This window comes from Argiope bruennichi, chromosome 9 (assembly GCF_947563725.1).
Source record: "Argiope bruennichi chromosome 9, qqArgBrue1.1, whole genome shotgun sequence".
In the NCBI taxonomy this organism is placed as follows: Eukaryota; Metazoa; Arthropoda; class Arachnida; order Araneae; family Araneidae; genus Argiope; species Argiope bruennichi.
In genome coordinates this window covers 109,898,246-109,916,935 of record NC_079159.1, presented here as the reverse complement: position 1 = coordinate 109,916,935, position 18,690 = coordinate 109,898,246, and the positions used below count along the sequence as shown (strand labels likewise).

At 28.4% G+C, this 18,690-nt stretch overlaps 1 protein-coding gene across 1 annotated transcript in view; it reads right to left on the bottom strand.

The window, feature by feature from the left end:
• Positions 1-16,572, bottom strand: part of LOC129984002 (rhophilin-2-like) — a 134,972-nt gene extending 118,400 nt beyond the window's left edge. Inside the window, exon 1 of the mRNA XM_056093749.1 lies at positions 16,413-16,572. Within this exon, the coding sequence (XP_055949724.1) occupies positions 16,413-16,460 (48 nt within the window). The 5' untranslated portion in view covers positions 16,461-16,572. The remainder of the gene's footprint in view (positions 1-16,412) is intronic.
• Positions 16,573-18,690: the final 2,118 nt, after the last annotated feature.

Below are 18,690 nucleotides of genomic sequence, written 5' to 3'. Positions count from 1 at the left end.
TCATTCAGTTTTCTTTATCCGTGTGCCTTCGGGCGGGTCGGAGATTGTGATATGACTTACTCTTTTGTTTTTAAAAACATTTTCCCAATGTAAGACGCAAAAATTTTTTGACAAATAAAATTCTCCAATCAAGACTTCACGAGCCAATAAAATCTTGCACTAAATAAAACGTCTTAATGAAAAAAAACATGGCAGTTTCTTCGACAGCTATTAACCCAAATACCTGAAATGAAATGACAACAAAAAGGGACAGACCATTTTCTGCACCTGCAGATATCAAATAAAATTTGATGATGCAGCGCAATTTTAGTTTTCCTTTGATTCTGCTTTCAAAGTCTTATTCCTCAACAGTTTAGGAATTTTCACCATTCCTTCAATGTGAATTTCTAAAATTCATTTTTAAAAAAGCCATCTTAAATTTAAAAATGTTTACACTTTATATCGTTTTTTTCATAAATTTATAAATTTTCTTTATAAAGTGTACGAAGTTTAAAATTTTTCGCCATAGTGTCGAAGTTTAAGTATTCAATTTCTAATTCAAAATTTCATATGGGTGTGACAGAAAATATGCTTAGTGAAACTGATTACCATTTATGCTAAAAAACCAATAAAACCATAACATTTCATTACTGAGAGAGTTTTAATGTTCAATTACTACGAGAATCAATTAATACATTAATAATAATAAAAAAATAACGTGTTTAAAAAGAATTCAAACAGAATACCTAAAAAACCAAAATCGTCTCAGATGACAACTATTCTTATTCAACAAACTATAAAAGTTTCAGTTATAAAGTTTAATCCAAACTTTTATAGTTTGGATTAAAAGATCCCATTTTAATCCAAACTCTAAATGTTCACCTGGCATAATATTCTGTAACCATGCAAGAAGTATTACTCTTATTTTATACCATTTCTTCTAAAGTAGTATTTAAATGGCACCAAAAATATGACAGTCTCAAATCTCTCTCTGTATATAAAACCATTATCATACTAGGTACAGAAATCGATCTTATTTCTTGTTCCCGAATGGCAACAATTAAATGTAAGCAAGCCATTCTATGCATTTCAGATTACTTCATTGAAGATTTTTGGCAGCTGCATTCGTTTGAGCGGTTCACTTCGCTAAATAATGTAACTGCAATATGTTAATAGAAATGTTCTGGAGAGTGTTTTCCTTGTCACTCAAAGTCTATCAATCAGATATGGAAGAAGATATGAAATAAATCAAGAAATAGGCTTAAATCAGAAAGCTTAAGCTCAAAAATAGGCTTAATCTTCGTCGAATGAGTTATCGTTATGATTTACCAATGGAATTGCTGCTTATATCGTCCTAAACAATTATCTTAAAAAATGTTCATCAAATTATTTTAAAATTTAAAAAAAAAGCATCGTTTAATCATATTTATTATATCTCCGTAAAACTTTTCTCTGAATTTTAATAAATCTTTTAAATTCAGTTTGTTACTCATTCTAAACAATATCTTTAAATATTATGATGAAATTCAAATTCACGCATTAAAAATTCAATTGCATGCTTTTAATTCTGTGATAGGTTTTTCACTCACTGCTTTTACTTCGTAATATATTATATATTATAATTTGAAGTAAACCGACTTAATTGAATTCATAACAATTTAATAAAATCAGTTTATTCAGTTACACATAAGAAAAGCGTATTCCATATTAATTATTTGATAGCCTGAAAAGTCAATACTTTGGGCGAACAAGATGTTCGCAAAAGGCGGCTTGTACTTTATATCATTCATTAATTACTCTCGAAGATCTCGTGTTTCACATAAAGTGTAATCGGATTTAAGGAAATTGGCCCTGATATCAACTAATTGCAAATAATGTTTCAAAAGTAACCTCAAAATCTGGCCAGAATACCGTTATTTCAAAAATGATCTGCCGATCGATATTATGCATCGCCCCTAATGACGCTCATGATTCAGATTTTTATAAGGAGGGAATTACAATGGAAGCTTTGTTCTTTGTACCAGCTGTGTTTCAATCTGTGTTCACGTAGCATGGCAAGCTTGGCTTGACTCATCTCAAAAAGGGGGGGGGGACCCATCATCAGTCCATAAGGGATTTTTCTCACTCCTAAATGGCAACAGTTGAACTACATACATGTTCAATATACTATTCATCTTTCTGCACGAACGTTATTCCTAGGTTATTCATTAACATTGAAATTCCATTTTATTTCCGTATATTAGAAATATTATCCTATTTTTACAGCCAAATTCTTTTTTGCAATTCTTTTGCATAGTGTTTGCATGATCTAAAAGAACTAGGTGTAATTTCGAAAATTTTCCGCATTGGAGTTCTGTTGCAGAAATTCTACGTTTGGAACTCACAATTCAAGTAATTCTTCTTTCTGTGAACATTCATACTATTCGAAACTACACAGAGAAACTTGTATAAATAAAGTTGGAATAATCTGAGACATTTGTTAAAATATATTTGGATTTCATTTAATCGTTATTGATGTTTCTTTACGATATTTGAAATATTTCATTGATTCCATAGGCAGCTGAAGAAAAAAAGCAAAGGATCTCTTTTTATTCAAATAAATAAATATTAAATAAATAATAATAAAAAAAATCTCACGACATTTAAATTTGTTTCACTGAATTTTTTTAAAAAAAATTGAAACTGAAAAATTTATTTTTGAGCAATAATATTTTCAGAAGTTATTGTAGAGAAACTTCAAAATTCATCTTAATTCTGAATTAATTAAAATTTTAATTACATTTCGAAAAATCTCTCCGTGGCACACACTTTTATCCTCCACCGTATATGTGTGCCTAATTTGGTAGTTGTAGATCAAACGATCGAGTTTTAAAGCGCCAACACACACACACACACACACACACACACACACACACACACAATTGAAAAAATAGAATTTTATTGTTTACTAGCAACATTTATTTTTTCATACTGATTACTCTTAATGTGATTGCACTGTCCAGTGGCGTAGTGAGGGGTACACTCAAGATTTATGAACACATAAAGAGTCAGTGCTGAAAGGCGCCGCGAAGGTGATACTTTAAATCCAGAAGTTGACGTATGAGACTTTGAGGTGCGAAGAAAGATGCTATGCTTAGGATTCCGCTTACTCTCAAACGCCACTGAATATGTATTTCTTTGCTATGGGGGAGGGGAGGTTCTTGAAGGAAGTTTATAAAGAGAAGTGAACAAAACGTATTAAAACAATAACGAATAAATAAAAAAAGTGTCAAGGGGCGAATACTTCCATTGATTGCCTATTTAATACCGCATTTTAATTTTGAACTCTTACCAGAGCTTTAGGTAAATAATCATCAATATAAATCTCAACGCCATATCTTCCACTATCCATGACGTTTGAAACAATATTTCCTCATGGAATTCACTTTTTTTCCCGCATGTTGTCATTACAGTGCCCCCTCCTACCACAATGGTGTTATTATGGTCATTAAATCAAACCACGGATAAAATTTTTAACAATCTCTGTGTTTGCCTTTTAAGCACGTTTGGGAATCTACGAACTCTGTGCTAAAAAAAACAAAACAAATTCACGAACAAAAAAAAAGATAGAATAAAATCAATGTATAAAATAAAAGAACAAAAGCGCTTTTCGAACATACAAATCCTAAAAGATAAATCCTCAATGTGAGGAATCAAATGTAATCGGTTCCACTCGAATGGATATGGGAGGGAGGGGTTCGAACAGGAAGTGTCCGACTTTGCGAGATATTCGATTCTTGCTTTCAAACAAAGAAAAAAAAAATTGAAGAAATTTCACAAAATAAAGGTATTTTAAATCCCCCAAAAGGTATAAATATTTGTTTTAAAGCAGAGATCACCAAACATTTTTTAGATGAACCAAACCTGAATCTCATAACAATTCGAAAATCATTCTAGATAAATAAATATTTATAGAAATACTTCTATAAATAGATGTACCACACTAGAAAGTAAATAATTAAAAATCAACATAATTAATAATAATTTGCGAATTTTTTGTATAAATAGCAATAAAATCTTGAATGAGTGAAATTGAATTACACCTTAAGTCTGATATTAAGACTCCATTCTAAGGTGACATCATACATTTTTTAACTTCAAAATTTATGTATTATGCAATCCAGCTGGAATCCAATCCCTCTTTCAGTAGAGAGTAATCGAAATAGAATGATTTAAAATTCAACTTATAAACTGTTAGAGATGATAGAAATTAAAAAACAAGGCAGAATTACACAGAGAAGTGTATGACAGGAAATGATCGGATGAACTAAACCATCATTAAAGATGCAAAGATGAAAAGTTGGTAACTGATGGGAAGTTTTTATTTGTCGATAGCTTGGTAAAATGGTAAGATACTTGGATAAATGTGTACATGTTTAATCTCATAGCAAATACTCAAAAATCTTAATAATCTCTCATCACTATATATCTGTAATCTTAAAATTCTTACTTTGCTGTATATTAACATAATTAGTGCTGGATACAAGAATAGCACTGGGGAGCAGCGACCTTTAGCTCATCCGGGCGGAGTTTGCGACCATACCGCCCAGTTCTTTTATGTTCTCTATTACCATACTGAATTTTTCATATACTGAATTTTGAATCTTCCTGAATATAAATAACATATTTTCATCGAAGTGCACCTCAGATATGGCGATAAGAAATTTTCTTATTGTGGCTGCTTCTTGCTTCCTTATAGGCTATAGAAATGGTGATGTTATTCTTTTCCTCTCATCATCGATGATGGGTCCTATATCTATTTGAAGGCACATATACTGTCCATAATGGAGACGACTGTACATCGATCACATTGTTCGATGTTATTTCTCGCAGAGGATCGATCTTCTAGTCGAATCGAAGGCATGGCAAAGATTTCCTCTTTGTATACAAGAAGCATACCATTAAATTAAGTAATCTTGAATATGATCTTGAGGTATTTTAAAGTAATAAATGTAGATGAACATTTATTTAGCTTTAAATGCAAACAGTTGATATTCTGCAAACAAGTCTTAAAAATGGAAATCTGGTTCTATAGAGCAATTACTACAGCACTAAAATGTTTAGAAACATGCATGATATCAAAATAATTCACAGTATTTCGCCTTAAATTGGACTTTAAAGGCAAATACACACAGATCTTGGGTACAATGGCATGCATGTTGTTTCTAATTTTTTTAAACATTCCACCTCGGAAAGTATAAAAAAAAAAACGTTTTTTTAATACCCACCAATATCGCATACAAAGATTACGTCATCGTCCTCTGCATCAAAGGACTCCCAAAAGTACGTTACTCACCCTTATTCCACCCTTCCCATTTTATTGATTGGAAGTTCAAACTCGTTCGCAAACTCGAACATGCGACCCCTTTAGCAAAAAAAGAGGGAAGGGGAATATTTTCTACAAGGTGCACTCTCACCTGAGGAACTATTCATGGGAAATTTCATCCATGTAAGCAACTGGGAGGGAGGTTCCCTCTGACTCATGCTTCGAGAATGCTATTGTTAGAAATTTTACGCGCATTATCAGGTGAGGTATCCATATAGGTGAGGTAACAATTTTTGTCAAAGAGTATTTTCAAACTCTGTATCTGAAACATACTATAATGGTGAAGAAATACAAGAAATTTTATTTAGTTATAAGAAAGATTTAACAAAAAAAAAAAAATTATTTAATTACCGATATTTAAAATGAAAGATAAAAATTGCACGAAACCTCAACACATGAATATAAATTTTAAATAGAAAAAGAACTAGCTGAATTTTTATGAAATAAATAAATTTCTTTCTTCGCTTTAAATATCGAAATCTTTTTGTGAACTGCTGCGTTAAAATGCCAACTTTTTCAATTATTTATTGTTGTTTTAAAAATTTGCTCAAAATGCAGAAATAGCATTAAAAAAACCCCACGACAATTTAATATTTTATAAGAATATATAGAAATGCTTCTACAAATATTTGAAAAACACGCACACATACACGTTTTCCCCCTCATTTTATGTGTTATCATAAATACCCATTTTAAAATCCACCATTAAAATGTAAGCAAATTAAAAAATCCAATGAATGAAAAACATAATTAAAATCCACAATGAGTCAAATGTTATTGACTTAGGATTAATAAAAAGATAAAAGAATGAATTAGAAGATTATCTAATTTTAATTGCGCAGGAAGTATACCTGTTGAACAGAATTAAAACATGCTCATAATTGTAAACGTGTCGGTCAGGTTTAGTTTTATTTGTAACTCCGCTATCTAGGTCTATGTGTAATTATAATATTAAGATAAAATAGTGTTTACCTTTAATATAAATATAGAACATAGATAAACGTGATTCAAACACTGTAATTACACATTTTATTATTATCATGTAAATATACGAGATAACGTTGCTTGATTTTGTTTAAAAAAAAGAAGAAAAAATGCATAGACTACAATAGGAGAAAGGAAAAGAAAGCGTCGTTGAAATAATTACAGAATATAAATAATAGAAGAACAGAATGATAACAACTCAACCAGGAAATAAAAATGATCAGTAGAACAATGTGTCGATGACAAAATGGAAAATTTTACGATTACAATCAGAATAACGGTAGATGTTTTACTACACATACTTATAAACAAACTACAATCAGAACAAATCTGAAAGGATCAAGATGTAATCGAGACCATTAGAATAAATGTATAAATTCTAAGGCGCTGATGAAAAATTATTAATTTTGATGAATAAATTGATAATAATATCTGGTAGTTTCAAATTTAAATATGTAGGCTACGGTAATTAGGAATCATCTGACGGTCTTAATTATGCCGGGTACTAATTCAATTTGCAGAGATTAATGTTTGCCAAAATTTTTATTTAAATATTTCACGTAATTTGGTCTTAATGGCTTTCTCAGCAAATTTTTTTAAAGTTTCAGATTTTGATAATCATATAATTCATACTATTTTAGAAACCTTACACCATTCTATTCATTGTGGAATGCATCTGTTATATCTTCTAGAATTTTAATTTTAATTTACAAATGGGAAATGATTAATTTTCAACCAACTTTCTTGTCAAAACTAAATATTTTTATTTAAAATATGAAAAAGAGTAGAATTTAAGAATTGAAGTTTCATCAGTAGTAAAGAATATTTTTCATAAATAATGTAATATCGTAGAGGATTATTCAATAAAAATTTCTGTGATTCAACAAAACTATTCGATATATTACATTGAAAATTTCTCCTTCAAACCATAAGAATGATAATATGATTATTTTTACATATCTGTTTATTTTATTTTAAATAGTAGCAGTGTTTAAAAATGGGCTAATTAAAAAGAAAAAAAGCATTGTTTACTTTTGAACTTATTTTACTTTAATTATAGATAGAATAAATTTAAAAAATATATTAAAGTACACTTAAAACAGAATCTTGGGTATTACAGAAAAATAAAACGTAATTTCCATCCTTCCATCGTCAACAATGGAAGAAAATTCTGAGGTGAAATATTTTTAGAAACAATGAAAGTGATTTCAGTTTTTTTACATATTGTAAAACATGGTTAAAATATTTTTTTTAAATTAATTAAAAATATGTGAAAAAATTATGCTGTAACTGAAATGGTACCTTTAAAAAAACCATTAAAAAACTTTTATGGTGATATTAATGTCATTTTTGTACAATATATTGATTTCCAGTTATATAATATAAAACAGAATCGTTCAACATTGAAGCCTTATATGCATGCAGCATATAATTTATATCAATTTATGCAAAATCTTAATAAATTATTCGATAAAAATTTCTCTGATTCATTATAAAATTCAGTTTTTGTTTTAATTTCAAAATGATTTAATCGATGAAAATGTTAATATTTTATTTTATTTCAATCAATAAACGTTAAAAAATTATTAAGTCTAAAGTTCATATAGTCTATTGGTCTTAAAGAATCATATTCAGTGAAATACTTTGGACACTACAATTTTTAATTAAAAAAAAAGAAAAGAAAAACTTCTGCAACCAAATCTGACCGAATTATGAAGTTTTGAATATCATTATTTTAGAACACTAAACAATTTCATAATATTTTACCAATCAGCTTTGGGAAACTCCGGCGTTAATTAGCAGCGTATATTCTTTGAAGTAATCAATGGAATGGTCTGAAATCGCGGGTATTTATGAGCTAATAATATTTAAATTTTCGTAACTTCCTCAGTATTAGTTGCAATTGAATGTACCTTCCTTTTTATTTAAAATCTCAACGTCTGTAGAATATTTTATCAAACATGATACCTGTGACCGGGGGATAAATAAATATAAAATTCTTAATTCATTCGAAAATTTATCGATTCAAATGCTGCGTAAAATAGCATTTGTTAATTCATTTAGAGCATTTTTCCTACTAGATGTATAAGCCTAATCCTAACTGTTTTGAAATTAAGTGTTGGGACATGATTAGATTGAATATCCTGTACATATGCATATACAATGTTTGTCTTCAATGTTATAGAATTATTCAATTAATAATATTCTATAATATTTTTAAAGTTCACAGCAATTTTTTTCTTTCATCTTTCTCATGGTTACTTCATTACTCACAGACACGCGCTGAAAATTACGTTTTTCTAGGTTTAGTTTACTTTGTGCTTTTGTCAACATGATAGCGTTGATAAAAACTAATTTTCACATGCGAGCGTAACGTGCTAGTTCAGGTTAAGTTTTATTTTTATTTTGCTTGAAATAAATTGTTTGACATATTTAACTTATAAAATAAACCACTGGAGTAAGCTCACTTTCAATCACCAAGAAGTTTCAACTCTTAGAGTTTCGATCTAAAAAACTGTTTTGCAGTAGAGCTATCTAAAAATTTTTCCTTTGTTCACTGGAGCTTTTTGATATCTGTAATTTGTGACTCTAGCATTAGAGGAAAACAGCCTCAGATGCTAAAAATCATAATTAATCCATTTCAATAATAATAATGATAATGAATTTTTGGAAAGAAATTTAAAACATTTTTTAAAAATTGATATTGATATTTAAAATTGATATTTTGTATATTAAAAAATTGAAATCTTTGAAAGGTCAATTTTAAGATGCATAATTATTTTTGTATTGTAATATTTTGATATGTTATTGCAGACGAGCGTCACATCTTCTATTAATTTTTAATTAAAATTTCCAAAAAAAAGCTCTGAGATGCACATTTCCACCCTCCAAAATATATACGACCAAGTGTGGTAGCTCTAGACTAAGGATCCAGCCTATAGGGCACCAGCACAGACACAAACACACGCAGAACACAGATACGCGCAGAAACACCTATTCATTTTTATTACAGTAAAGATAAAGGCGAAATGTATTGATGGAAAATATGCTCATAATATTTTTGGAAATTTTAAATAGAAAAAATAGAATAAATAATAGAAACAAAAGTTCGATATGTAAAAAAAATGGCATAATTGAAAATGTATTTATTTTTTTTAATTTTAAGATGATATAAAGATTAGTTTTGTGCCGCAATATTTTCCGAAGTTGTCAAAGGAAAAAGCCAAAATTTCACTTAATTTTTAATTAATTTAATCAGAATTTTTTAAAAAATTGGTGTGAAATTCCCACTCCAATTCTTCAATATTTAGAAATTTATAACTTAAAAAAAGTAATAAATAGAACGAAATATTCAAATTTAAAAAAAAAAAATGCTAACTTTTGATACGATTTAAAGTGAGCAACCGAAGGTTTCAAATATAAGCTCTATCAAGAACTAAACTTATGTTTTTTTTTATTTATTTATTTGTTTGCTTAGTATGTATAGATTGTGTACAACTAATTACGAGACTATTACTAATGCGAATTATACGAAAATTCAAATAAATTAAAAAAGATTAATCAAAAGAATTTAAGTAAACAATAATGAATAACCAACACATTTCGAAAGACGTCTGTTTAATTTATTTTCCGCTTTTGAGTATTGCACAGTGATATTTTTTTTAATTCCAAAAGCTCTTCGAATTTCTGTAATATAATTAATTACCATCCCAATAATATAATTTAAAAGACAATTCCCTTCCTTTAAAAAGTAAAAATCTAGAAATTGTACATTCAAATAGAATTTCTAAATTTGCAAGAAGCGTTTCTAGCCCCATTTCAAATTCAAGAAATGGAGCAGAATTATTCGTTATGGCAACTTCTTTGATAGAAATCTTTTAGCAGTAGTTTTGGCCTTTAAAAAATAATCATATACTCAACGAAAACTAGTTTTTGAGAAAAATAACATAAATATACAAATTGTAGAATATTTATCCTTTCTAAACTGAACTTAACGCTTCAATAAATGATACATACTGTTCTCAGTATATTGAAAACGCTCAATTTATACAATAGTTACCGTTTTATAATTTAAAAACTAATCAGGTCGACCTTGTATGTTTGGAAACTAGGTGAAACGAATTAAATGTATTCAAATTAAAATAGTTTTTTGGAATAAATATTTTGGCAATTTCTTTTTTTTAAGAAAGGAAAGAATCATTAATTTTGAAAATTGAGTTTCGATTACATGCTCTAAATAAATAATTGTAAATAGTTTTAAAACCAATTATAGGTATGATTATAGGTATTTTTTTTATACATTCTCTTTCGTCATTCATTGAATCTCGATGGCCATCAAAAAGTTACATAAAAAAAATTTATATTAAAAAATTAATCAATTTTTAAGAAATAAAATTAGATAATTCAACCAAAACTAATGTGATATTTTTAACATGTAAACCAGGGGGTGGGCGTTGATAGCGATCGACTGGTGGACCACCATGACATTTTGGGGTGACCGCCTTTATTAAGACCCAAGTTTTTTTCCTTCAAAATAACATAATTTTAAAAGTACATAGTTCTGAATCTAAGAATAACTTTTAGAGTCTAATGGATGAAGTAAAGTATCCTAATTTAAAAAAAGTTGCATATCATCTAACATTGTGTTTTGGTTCTACCTACTTGTGTGAATCTGCATTTTCAACGATGAATATAATTAAAACAATATATCGTTCCCGTCTTAAAGAAGGCCACTTAGAATCCAGGGCAAAATTAGCTGTTAATAATTATATACCGAGATATTCAAGATTGGCGGAAAGTTTGCAGACTGAGTCTTCTAATTATAACTGCGGGAACTAACTTTCGACAAAGTCACTTATGTTTTAATACATTTTGAATTGTTTGATACTAAATGTATCATTGATGTTATTATATTTGTGACTATTATTATATGTTTGCAGTTATATAAGTAAGTACATATACCGTAATTAAGTTATAACAAATATAGTAGACATTTGCTTTAGCTCACACCTACGCCACTGGGTGGACCACGAGACCTTGAAAAAAAGTTAGAAGTAGCCCGTGTCCTGGAAAAGTCTGCCTGATGTAAACAAATAATAATTTGAATCTAATTAGAAACAATAAACATGAATCTAATTAGAACATCTTATTCACTGCTTAGTGGTAGCTATATAAATTTATATACAAGTAGTTGAAAAAAGATTTGTTCGATTTATCTAGTTTCAAATAATACAGTTAATTATTCGTGTTGCCCTTTTTTTTGCACAAAAGTACATATAATAGAACCTATAATAAAGCAATGCTTAAATACATTGGAAAATGGTTTAAATATTCGCTGTTTACTTAAAATCCGTAAGACAAGATTGCATTAAAGTGAGGTTGAAAAAATGTTAATCATTCCTGAAAACTCCCGAAAACAGAGAAGTTTAATAGTCTCAAATGCGTTTGTTTATCAGATGTTAACGTTGGAAATGGTAATAGTTGAATATGAAATCTCAAATGCAACTGGCAATTTAAAAATAAGTGTACCATAATATCTGAGCTGAAGAAAAATGTCCTTACGTCTGTTCGCTTTGGTTTACAGGGTAAATGGATGACTCACAATTAAAATAACTAAATGAACAAAAAATGATAATATACATTTTTATTTTTTTCATATTTTAGTATTCACTTATAATAATTATTCATTCTTTTTATTAGTTGTTTAAATTTACACAATTCTTAAAGATGTTTCATGTAAAAATTCTTAATGCTTTGATAATAATAAATAAAATTATCTTTCGGGGAGGATTTTGTCTATCGATTTTATGTCATATTTTTACATATTGATATGTTTTGATATTCAGTGGAACAAATACATCTTTATTTTTAAATTTTCAAGGTATAAAATGTTTAGGAGCTAATGAAAATTAAAATAACATTAAAAGTAATTTTTGGAAGCATGCGAAAGTTTTGAAATTAAAAATAAATTCTAAGAACAACGGGGAAAACGCTTCATTATGAAGGTATCAATTTCACGTTTAAAAATTCACAACACACACACACACGTTGCAACTTCCATTGAATAAACTTATTACATATATATCACTACAGTATCTACTAAAATATTACTACAGTATATCATTACATATATTATATTCTAAGCTTAAAAGGCTAATTAACAATTAAAATTGCTATGGCTAATCAGTATTTTTTCTTAATATTTTTGCTTCTTGGTCGTTTCAGGTCGCTTTGATAAAAGTAAATACGCGCAAAGTTTCATTAACTCTGCCAATGGATGTAGAGATTACAGAGTCTTCAGAGAAAATTAAAAAAAAAAAAAAAATGGCTTATTTACAACGGAATATTTTGTATATAATTCATTATAAGGAACATTTTTTTGTTGCTAATTTAAAACTTCTCATAAAATACAAAAATATTTTGAATTTATAAAATTTTATCATATCCTTTTATTGAGTTTTTAAAATTTTATAGCTCTTTAACTAATAGGACATTATACACATGGCATTAACTTATACAATTAATATAAGGTTCAATGAAACGTAAAAAACTAAAAATAAATCTATACTTATAATAAAGCTCAATGTGATGTGTGTGTGTTTTGGCGCTCTATAGGCCAGACCGTTCGACCTACAGTTACCAAATTTGGCACATGCATGCCTTGAAAGTCAGGAATGTGTACCTGGGGCCCCTTTTTTAATTTTTAATTAGATTATTAATCAAAAACTAACTTCCCTGCCAAAAAATCTTTTCATTTCCCCACCACCAAATGAGTAAGGCTTCAGTTTTTCCCACGCTAACGAGGTGAGACTTAAGATATTTTCGGCTGATTATTTCAAACGATTCTATTCATTTTCTTAGTGTTTGATGCATTTAAAATTAAACATTGTTAATGAATCGATCTTTCAGATTCATTCTGAAGTACTTTTGAATTAAAATAAAATAGAATAAAGGAAATTAAAAATTTCTAATCTGCTTAGCGTTACCCCAACTGGTATAGAAAATTCACAAATTTGCGTTACCATAATTAGAGGTGAAAATTCAAGCATGCGCATTGTGTTCCGATTATTGACTCTATTTTAACGGATCCGGACTTGGTTTTGAAGGCTTAACATGTTTTCTACCTATTATTTCAAACGATTCTGTTTATTTTCTTAGCGTTTGATGCATTTAAAACTAAACATTGCTAATTAATCGATCTGTTCATAATGAATCTGAGAAAATTTTGTTGAAAACTTCTTGAGATATTAAATGAATTAAGAAACATTCTTTAGTGCCCATAAGGTTTTCAGTACTCATTAAAAAAAATGCTTCGTTTCAATGAAAAAAATGTTCTTATATTAATTGCAGATTAATTATTTCTGCTTTAATTTAGAGCATACATTCTACGGGAGCTAACTGAAAATTAGAGAGATACGTATTACGTTACGGCTGAAAGCCTTTATAATATTACGAGTGAATTATATGATTATCAAAATTTGAAGCTTTTAATATATTTTGATAAAGAAACTATTAAAATAGGAATTACATAAAATATTTAATTATTGAAATTTTAACGAACGTTAAGATTTGGCGACCAACCGGTTCGCCAAAGGTAGCTAGTAAATAAATAAAGTAAAATAAACTTCGCTTTGGAACAGAATGAACTGATATGTATAAAAAATAAAAGTTTAACGTTGAACATGAAATAATCAAAGGTAAATGTGCAAGACTATTAATAAAACGCTTTACAGAAAGAGTAAGTGATTAAAATTGTATAAGAATGTGTTATTTCACTTTATTAGAGTTATAAAAAGAATATTTCTTGAAAACGATTTCTTAAATTTCAAAGGAAAAAAAGATCGCATTTAATTCTGATTTATAAGCAGATAAGCTCTGAATACATCCCATTATTGATTTCAATACTTATAAACCTTGATATTTTATCCATTATATGTTGCTAAGATCTGGAACAATAGATTAAACGTATTTATCTATGATTAGAAACACAAAGATAAACTAAAAATTGATAGAACAAAATAGCTCTTTTCTTGAATGATACTTGCCGCAATGGAGTTAATTCGCATGACGTCACCGTCACATGGTAAACTTCACTTAACATGTTAACTGGCAATACTGCGATGACGTTATTTTTTTTACTGTTGCAAGATGCGTATCTGATTCTAAAATTTAATTAGTGTTATGTTAAGCGAACGTTAATGGACTAAAAATAAAATAAAAATTGACAATTCAGACACTTTATTACTTGACCGAAAAATACTTTTTTTATATCTTTGATTCAAGCATTTATATTTTTTTTTCCAGATATTTTATTTTACTACTTTTAAAGCAACCAAAATTTTATAAACATTTACAATATTTTTAAAAATACACGATTCATAAAAATTTTTAAAAAGTAAAATTAATTTTCAAAAATATAATTCTATTATATCAGTTAAATACACTTGGCCGTCGAAACCAATACAAAAATGTTACATAATAACCAAAAAATAATTACATATATTTTAAAATATTTTCACACTTTATCAGCAATTCAATTTCATGTTTGGCTTCGCTCGATTGCCTGCGTTAACAAGCAGTTATAACAAGCGTGAAGATATCGTGATTCAATGCTCACGTGTTATGAAAAGGAAGTATTGAATATATGTTATTGAAAAATATACATGGTAATAATTTTTCCTCCTAAAAGAAATTAAAAAGAAAATCAACTTGAATTCACTTCCTTCTAACTTGATTTAGTTGAAATTTATTTCTGCGTTTCTTTGCTGAAAATTTTACGCAATGCATTTCTGCATTGTTAAAAAAATGATCGATAATAAATTAAATTTTCCCATTTACAAAAAAAAAAAACAAAACAAAAAAAGGGTTGAAAAGACCACATGGAAAAATTTATAATAATAAATTTTGCATTTTAAATAGAGCATAATTTTTAAAAACAGCAGCTCTTTAAACAGACACATTCAAGCACTAGAGAATCAGCTATCATTTTATAAATTTTATGCTTAATTTTGCAAACAGTTCTTTAATGTGCGTGATTTACTATAAAAAAATTGAATCAACTCCAAAACGATCGCGAAGCAGACCTTATATTGCAACATCTGCTTTCGAAAAATACTGCATTAGAATTTTTCTGTATAATATTCTGCGAAGACAGATACATATTAGAAAAAGCGTCTTTATAAATTTTCAATGTTATATTCAATATAAATAAAAAAAATTTAATCTAGAATATCCGTAGAATTATAGCGAGATTATACTGATTAAGTTACTTCAAAGACTTATAAAAATAGTTTTCATCAGTCTGATATTTTCGCGTATCAGAAAAAAAAGTATAAAAACACTATTTTTTTCAAATGCCATTATCAAAGACAAATGCCAGTTTCTCATTGACAAATTAAAAATACATTGAAAACTGAAATGCTCAAATTAAAACATCAAACAAATGCAATATTATTTTTTATATTGAGTTTATGATAGCAATAAACTAAATCTAATATAGAAAATGAACACCTTAAAGTGAAATATAAATATACCCTTTGATATTGACGAAATAAAAACAAACAGAAATAAAGTGAGAGTAAATAATTCAAGAAGTCAAGAAAAATTGTAGTGTTTGTTTACTCCAAAAGAAGGTACGTAAAGTAAGAATTTAATTCGCCAATGGACTTTAGAAGTAAAATAACTAAACCGACGTTTTATCAATGGAATAAAACTTCTAACGCATACTTTTTGAATCGCTCTCCATTAAAAAACAAATTGAATTAAAAATAATTCATAACAAAATATCGAACAGCAGTAGCATCATACACTTTATGACATATCAACATAGGCCTTTCACTTACAAATTATTACACTTAATAAAAAAAATAAGTCTATAACAAAGCTGATCTTTTTAAAATCCCATACACACAATTTGTAATTAACCAGAAAGACATCTGTAGAAATGCAATGCCTTAAACTTGCAAAACACCAAATACAAATAAATTTATTGAAACAATATATAATTTTTTAATTTCCATGAGTTCTTCACGTTCTAAAAAAAAACAAGTTTATATTTTGCAGGAAAACATAAGTTTCTACTCACGCGCACTTTTTTGAAGTAGTTGGGCGAAATATCCGTTTGTTCTTCCATTCAGCATCGTATTGACAGAAAGAGAATTTTAAGCATCACACCGTATCATCTGTCCCAACAAACAGGTAGGGAAGAGAAGAAAGGGGCGGGAAACCTTCTGTTGCGCACCTAACAGCACGCATTCCGCACTTTTCCCTCCATTCAAAACCCGCACGCGTACTTACATCACCTTGACTCGCAATCGTAACCCCTGCGCGGAAAAATATGAGTGAATGAAGTAAAAGTGGCGGTGACATCTGGCGAAGAAGGAAAGAGTAAAAATATATAAAAAAAGTTCAACAAAACAATGGTTTTCAATAAAGGAATTGTTCTTTCAAAATTTTTCCGAAAGAACACCAATTGTTACGAATAAACTCATTTGTGAAAAATCAGTAAATTAAATAAAAGATCGATTTGAGAAGAATAGTTCCGAAAACAGGTGCGGCGAGTTCGTTTAAAAAAAAAAATGAATTTTTTGAAGAACTGAAAGAAAAAAGAAATGAAGAACTGCTATTATATTCTAAAAGAAGTTGATTCTTTTTCATCCATTGCATCATATGAAACGAAGTTTAAAAAAAAAATCGTCTGCAGGAAAAATGAAACGATGGAAGAATCGTCATCGAGTTTGGAGAAATTCGCAAATATAGAACTTTCACTTTGATTTAATGAATGTAATTAAATGCATAGTGATCATTTTCAGAAACCAGCTATGGAATATTTAAGACATGTTGAATAAAGATGAAATATTAGTAATTCAAGGAACACATTTAAAATTAGAGAATATATACGATTCATCAATAAATGGAACCAGTGAATAATGTTTTCTAACACCTTGAAAATTTTTTTATTTTAGAAAACTAGAATACATTCTTTAATATGTAAATAAATGGGCGTGTGTTTATTTGGTTTATCATACTCTCATGTGTGGGATTGTTATTTAAACTATTAGTACAAATAGATTATTCATATCGTAGTGAAATTTGGAGGTTATCTCAACAAATCGAGGATGTAGGTGAAAGTAAAGATTACGCGATCGTTTTTTTTTTTTGTTTGCTTTTGATTGATTGAAATTTTTTGCTAAATTTATATCTCATGCTCTCAGTTGACCCAATTTTCTGAACTTCAAATCAAGCCGCTCTCAGTACTGTAGGAAAGAGGCAGAATACTAAGCTTCCTTATTACAGAAATTAAAGGTATTCTGAATTATCATGTTATTATTACAACAAGGTCCAAAATGGGACGAATATATTCTATATATAGAAAATGTTGGGTAGAAAAAAAATTTATTTACTTTTAATATTAGAAGTCATGTTCTTAAAATTGAATCGATTTAATATTATGAAAAATTGAATTTTTGTTATTTATTTACAAATAAAAAAAACCAAACAAACTTTAACGAAATTTTTAAAACTAAGAATACCTCGGGATGTATTTTCATTTTATTATGTAATTTTGCTTAGAAAATTAATATTCCTCTGAGTAAACTAACCCAAATTTTAGCAAAGTTGACAGTGAAATTTTATGTCGAGGAGACATAAAGTTGAAAGCAGTTTCCTTAAAATAACTTTTATTGATTATAAAGTATAAAGTCAATATGTTCATTATTGGAGGAATCAAAATAATACTATAAATGTTAAAATCAAAATTCAAATTAACATTACCAGACCTTGGTCAACAGATTCGAATCTTTCTGTCTAACATTTAAACGAACTGAAAGAAACTATCTTAAAATGGTGAAGCAACAAACCAGTCGCACACAGCTAACTCTTCTTTCTCCTTCGCGACGAAAGAGATAAACCCACTTCTCATATTCCGTCTAAAAAAGTACTTACACGAGGCGAGTTTAAATAGTAGCCAAATTTGCATTGCAGTTGTTGCCAACCACAAATCACGAAGCTTGAAAAAAAAAAAAAAAAGGTCGGGTTCGAATCGGTTTGTTTACTTGAGATCATGGCGCGGAATTGGAAAAACACAAGGACACCATAAAAATTCGGATCCGAAATAAATTTCTGTATGAATCTTTTATAAATGTCTAACAATTTCTGAAAAACAAACGATTTCGGGAAGAAAGAATAGGGAAATTTACAATTCCTCCATAATACATTTCTAATTATAATGTAATAAGTCTAAGTATTTTTTTAAATCAATACAACAACAAAAAGAAGCATTTTCTTTCTTGCCAAATTTGGAGAACACATTCTCTATGTCAGAAATTGGAAGGTACAGTCTGCCAATAATTATTCGAATTCTA